The sequence below is a fragment of the Crocodylus siamensis genome, chromosome 6 (genome assembly GCF_052110815.1).
Source record: "Crocodylus siamensis isolate JL-2025a chromosome 6, ASM5211081v1, whole genome shotgun sequence".
Taxonomy (NCBI): Eukaryota; Metazoa; Chordata; order Crocodylia; family Crocodylidae; genus Crocodylus; species Crocodylus siamensis.
Genome location: NC_143400.1, coordinates 76,350,323 through 76,357,002, shown reverse-complemented (window position 1 = coordinate 76,357,002; position 6,680 = coordinate 76,350,323). Strand labels below are relative to the sequence as shown.

At 37.2% G+C, this 6,680-nt stretch overlaps 1 protein-coding gene across 1 annotated transcript in view; it reads right to left on the bottom strand.

The window, feature by feature from the left end:
- The window catches only part of SCHIP1 (schwannomin interacting protein 1), a 556,040-nt gene extending 550,611 nt beyond the window's left edge, over nucleotides 1-5,429 (bottom strand). Inside the window, 1 exon segment of the mRNA XM_090051951.1 lies at nucleotides 5,406-5,429. Coding sequence (XP_089908077.1) covers nucleotides 5,406-5,414 — 9 coding nt within the window. The 5' untranslated portion in view covers nucleotides 5,415-5,429.
- Nucleotides 5,430-6,680: the final 1,251 nt, after the last annotated feature.

The following is a 6,680-nucleotide window of genomic DNA, read 5'->3' as shown; positions in this document are numbered from 1 at the left end:
GTCACCTTTCTTTGTGACCTGAAATTAGTTAGTAAATACTAGTTATGTACTTCACTTTCCCTTGCTCAGTCGCTATTTAGTGATACTGTTCTAGTTTTCCAGTGGCAAGAAGATATTGGGGAGTGAAAGTTCAATAAATTTTACTTATGGGATTGAGCTTTAGATTGATGTGATTGTGAATCATATAGATCATTTAAAATGTGTTAGAAAATTCTTTATTGCTTTCCTATAACTTTCAAAAAAAGTAGTAGTTCAAATCTGTCATACAGCTAACCTTTAATAAGGGCAAGTGCACAAAACAGTGCTTTTAAACTTTTATTTAATGACTTCAGACTTAAGTAGTTTAATCTTTTCAGGTGTTTCAAATTCTGCAGAGGATTGGTTAGTATTCACTACCTCCACACACATCTTAGTTTCCAGATTACTAGCAGTGGTTCTTGGCCACAACAGTCACAGCCCCATTCAACCCCCCTGTAAAACTTTCCCAAATCCTCCATCTCTCCTTTTTGATCTCCAAGTTGCTAAATCCATTCCCTCCAGATACTGCATCAAATACTCCTATCTGGATACCATATACGCTACATTTTGTGGAAAGAAAAATCACAAATTACTTTTTCTTACAGATTGTTGCACTTAGATAAAAGTGTGTGTCCATTATCATCTTGTCCATTTATCCTACAGCATATTTCCTGTGCTTTCTCTAATCTAGTTTCTTTGTTTTAAGGTTACAGTCAGTACTCTAAAGACCCTATTTCACATGTTTATCCCAGGGTGATAATGAGACTACAGCTAGAAAAAATTCCCAGCATTCAGATTAAATATCATCATATTTATTTATATCACCCTAAATAATTTCTGTCCATTCCTTGAATTTACATTCTTCAGGTTTTGGGAACAGGTGAGTTTCCTACTCTTTGCCGTTAAACAAACTATACACATTTAGCTGTTATGATCTTATCACACTAGTTCCTTTAGACCAGGAGTGGCCAAACTGTGGCACAAGTGCTACAAGTGGCACAGACAGCCTCTCTGTGTAGCATGTGACAGATCAGAAAGGGGACAAGAAGCACACTGGCAGATAGGGCAAGAAGAAGAAAGAAGAGGAGTAGATTGAGTAGAGAGCATACAGCAAAAAACAGAATTGGAGCAGCAGATTGGCTATGGAAAATGGATTGCAGTGGTATTCAGGGAGGGCTAATCTGTGGCACACCTGACCAAAAGGTTGGCCCCCTTTGCTTTAAACTATCATTGCTCTTCTCAAAGCTCCCCCTAATGGATGTGTATCTTTCTGAAGTTGTCATCTGGAATTGAATGGATCTCCCTCTGTGGTTTACAGCAATCCTCTATAACAATGGTGCTTAACCTTCTTCCCTGGGGGCAGGTGGCTGGTCCATGGGCCAGATCTGGCTGGTAGTCCCAATCCAACACTCAGAGCAAATGCACTGAGCACTATCCAGCCACAGGGAAGAGTGCAGGGGGCAACTAGGCCCTTCAGGGGAAGATGACTTGACCCAGTCCTGCAGGAGGGAAAAAGGGGTGTGGCTCCATCCCATGAGAGGAAGGGGGTATGGCCAAACTCCAACCTGGCTCTGTGGGAGAAAAGGGGGCATGTTCCAATCCTGCAGGAGGAGAAAGAGAAGGGGAGGTCCATCCCCAATCCAGGGTCTTATGGTGAATGGGCATGACCCAGCCCCAACCAAACCCTATGGGGAGGGGAAAGAGGCATGACCCAGCAGGGGGAGAGGGTGTGGCCTGACCCACATGGGGGAACAAGGTGCAACCTGGCCATGTGGAACTTGGGACTTGGGTACCTGGCAAGAGGGAGGGTGACTGTATTAATGGCCACCACTCCCCTGCTGCCAATTTTTCTGACCCATAAGGAACCCCATGGGCCAGATGTGATAGCTCTGTCAGCCACATTTGGCCCGGAGGCCAGAGGTTGAGCACCCCTGAACTAGAGAGTTTATCCATTGCTCGTGTGATACAACACAAAACTGCAATTACTGCCTACCCAGCCATAATGCCAGCAAGCACTTAACTAATTTATTTCCTCCTATAATAATCTAGATCTCTCACAGTAGTGCTTCATTCCAATTTCCTTCCTACTAAAGTTATTTAGATTCCTGCCCTCACCAGATCAGCCTACTGTTTTATGCTGGTCCATGTTTCTATCCCTATCCATGTTTCCAGGGTCCATTTTATCATCTCTGTCCTTACTGATGCTCAGACACCTCTAAATCCTCTAAATTCCTTTTACTTCCTCTTGCTGACAAATGATATTTAAGAACATACTGTCACTACCATAATCTATTGAATGCCTTTCCTTCCCACAACACTTTTTGCTAAGTCTTCCAGTTTAAGAACCTGAATCTGTAAAATACAAGTGTTTCCATATCCCACTGAAGTCAATGGAATGGAAGTCATTTCACACATTTCAGAGCTAGGGTCTAAATGTCTTAACTGTATTTGGATGTTGTTGAATGCACTGATTCAATGATTGCCTGGGATAGTTAACATTAAATGGTATGCTTTTAATACGAGCTTTGTTCAGAATAAGTTTGTTACAAGTCTGGCGGGGGAGGTGGGGACCATGAAATGACAGCAGTTGCATTTCAGGAATCTAATACAATTTGACTAATGCCAGATCACTCAAACCATATTTACTTTTCCGCAGATATTACATAGGACAGTATTTGTAAACAAATTACTATATACTTTAATGTTCATTTACTCATAGTGTATACATTAGAATCCTATTAAAACTGGGGTTGAAAATGTCAGAAAAAATTATGCAAGAAATCTTCTAACTGTATCTTGACATAAGAATCAAACATTTAGTAAGAAACATTATAATGGGTTTGGGTTCATTACCTCCACATAGCAAATTATATGAACTGTTTTCTATTAGTATTGCAAATATTGTCAGATTCTTAACACTGCAGAATTCACTCCTAATAGTTCACATATACTGAAGCCAGTAGAAACACCCCGATGACACGACTGAGAGCAAAAGCAGATTTAGTGTGTAAGATGTAGCAGACGTGCTGCAGATCAACAGTATGTTGGTTCCCCAACAGCCACAGGCGTGTATTAGCTTCTGGAGGCCAAGATAAATTGATTAGACCCTCCAACTTATTTCCTGCCCAGATACATGTAGAAGGCATAGGATAAAGTAATTCATATAAAATTATGAATCATCAGCCATGTTCTATTGTGAAACATTAGTTTTCTGCACAGTAGTTTATTATTCACATTTTTAAATAAGATGAACTCAGCTACAGGAAGACTACAGGCACAAAAAGTTTATTAATACATATTTCTTGGAATTAAGGCAAATTACTGTAATTGTAGAGCCTCCTTGAATTTGATCTTATTTTTGGACTTCTAGGCTAAAGAAACTTTTAACAAAGAAAAAACATGACTCAAGTCTATTAGCGCTCGGAATGTAAAATAGTTCCATTGACTTCATTTAGATTAGTTTGAGTGCATACACTTCTGGAGTCAGTTTGCAGGATTGAGACTTAAAAAGGTTTCTCACACACACACACACAATTTGAAAAACAAGGCCAAGCCTCGGTCCTATACTTATATGTATTTAGGTTTTTTTAAGACAGTCCCATTAATACTTTACCTTCAGCAAGAAAAGGCATCTTAACTTCAAGCAAGCTATGAAAGGAATCAAAAGGAGTCAATGTTCAGCTCTACGTGTATTAGTCAGTTCTAATACCTTCAAATTCTAATATAGATCTTTTCTTGTGAAATTTAGCATGTTGGTGTATAGTTGTATAATAAATTGTCCCAACTAATGCAGAAGCTCAGATTAATGTTTGTCATAGCATGGGTAAATTGGAGAAAGCAAATATTGTAAGCCCCATATCCTCTATACCATGGCAGATATGTCAATATTAATATCAATATGTGAAGCTTGATCTTTCTCCCACTGAATTAAAAGGGCCCAAAGTGAAAAAACAGTTAAGTAAAACCTGAATATTGCCTGCAGAGTTTATAAACCATTTTAACCTGCCTAGTGAGAATCCGCAATTGAAATATCATTTGCAGTTAGGGTTAATGCCAATTTATTCTCAAATGGTTATCTGTACCTAATATAGTTAGTAATACTCTGTTGTATATATTAGGTTATATTGCCTAGACACTTTATTTCAAAATACCTTCAAAATACCTCATTTGAGATGAATAGTTTTTTTTTAATTTTTTTTTTTAGGATTTATGCAAATATATTACATGGTCTATGTTAAGAAGAAGAAAACTGAGAAGGAAAAAAGCTCTGTGGACTATTTCTAAAAGTATATCAGAATAATGTGCAGTGGAAAAGTTATAGTTTATAACAGTTGTTTGCAAGGTTTGAGTATGCCTCTCCTTTCTGAATGTATTTTTAAACAGGGAAGAAAATAAAATTAGTTCTGATAATAGCAACCTTGAACTTGAAAGCTAAGAACCTTAGAACTAAAAAATCACTAGAACTACTGAACTATTCCCTTGAGACTGCCAAAAAATCATTATGGAGTTAATCACTATATTATTTATTTGTTTGTTTGTTTGTTTTTACCAAAGCCATAATCACAGATTCATACTGAAAGAATATTTTGTTAGACTCCGATAAAATCTGTTAGAAATAGCTGTTTCTATTGTATTATATATATACATACACACACACACACACACATACATGCATACATACACACGCACATACATCTTATACTTGTATGATTTTTTACATGTTGGCAACCAGCTGAAGTCCTGGCCACATAAGATTTACATTGATCTACTTATTATTCAAGGTCTAGTATTTAAAATAGCTAAAATGCTTGCTGAATACTGAAGCTTAAAAGCCCTGTAGGGTTACTATGAAACATAACTACATTTTTTCCACAGTAATTGCAGAGTAAAAATAAGAAGGCAGTTTAAAAACCTAGAGAGACATTCTGAAACAGCAGAAGGACGACTCTTCTGGTAGAAGCTTGTGAATCTTTAGGAATTATTTTTCAAACCCTGTTGTCAATCTTTATTACAGTAAGGCAATTATCTCATTCCTGTGCCCACAAATGGTAACATGAAAAATATAGTTTTAAATTTCAGTTTGCCTAATAAACTTACTAATGCTTCTACATATAATACATTGCATCTGTTAATCTGCATTTGTACAAGCCTGCTTATCTAAAGACAAAGTGCTGCTTGAATTAAGATTCCCTTTAGGAAATTTGCCTATATATCTAAAACAAACAGAAGTGGGGTCCTAGAAGGCAGCCCCTTGATGTCTTCACATTCAATTTGTTTAAAAAAACAAAACAAAAAACAAAAAAACCTAGACAATCCCAAAATCCACACAGCCTCACCAAAATAAATAAAAAAATAAAGTGGTTTCTTTAGAAAATAAAATACATTACCAGACGCATTGTGAAGTTTCTAAATCACCTGCAGGGAAGTCAGACCAAATCTGATGCTAACACAGTATTCCTTAGTGTTACAGAGCCTGATCTGACTCTTACAGAATATCAGGCGAGAGTGAGGCTGAAAACCTTTGAGTTGAGCTCACTCTGTAAGCATCAGAAAAACCTCAAAGAAAAAAAAAAAAAAAGGAGCAGCCCACAGACAGCTAGCTGAGAAACTTCTGGCACCTCTCCAGCTCAGGAATGAATTCACTATAATTTGGAGGTGTACAAGGATGGAAATAAGAGAAACTTGGATTCAAAGATGGATTTGATCCTGCCTCACTTGCTCTGCAAAAAATATGTGTAGGTTACAGCTTGGCTCATTCTAAAATGCTCATTCAGGAACAAAACTGAATCAGAAAATAACAAGCATCTGTACACCCCATCCACACACACAACCCCTCTGACCATCTTCCCAAAATACACACACCACTCCACACGCACCGGTACATGATCAGCTCCCCCTCCCACCCATAACCAGCTCTGACCAGCTCCCCAAGATACTAGTGTAAACTTCAAATGGATCATTCCATCAGCTATTTGCTGTGAATTTTATTAATCCCAGCACAGAGGTACAGGAGAAAATCTAATTCCTTTTATGTATCAAAGTGGATTCATAGCTTTTTATAATGCACTTTGGACATATAAACAGATTTATTTATGTTTTTGTTGCTTGTGCAATATCACTAGGCAGCTAAAATACATTTCTAAAACATAATTCACAGCTTTTCAAGCACGTGGAAAAAGTGTCAGAGCTTTGAAACTGAATTTGTCCAAATATTTATTGTGTTTTCAGCAAACAGCATCAAAAGAAACAAATAAACAGTTCAAGTCCTGAACTAGAAATATTGCTAGCAACAAATTCTGTATATACAGGTGGGAAGGTTGTGTAAAGACATAAATAACCAAGGTCACTATAAAAACCTATTTCTGCCAATTTGATTTTAAAGATGTAAAATCTGCACCCTCAGATATTGCTAGCTAAAAAGATAATTCCAGTATTTTGCACAGCACATTTACTTCAAATTGTCTAAGTAACATTCAGATTGGTATGTTTAGATATCATCCACTCATGTATGCACAGGGAGTATCAGCATAGAAAAATATATTTCAAAGTAAATACCAGCTCAGCAGTAAGGAAAATTGGAAGAAGTCAGGTTCAATAAAGAGTTATCATGGTTAAATTGCTTTTCTTAAGTTAGTATCTTTTATATCCATACACAAAAATAA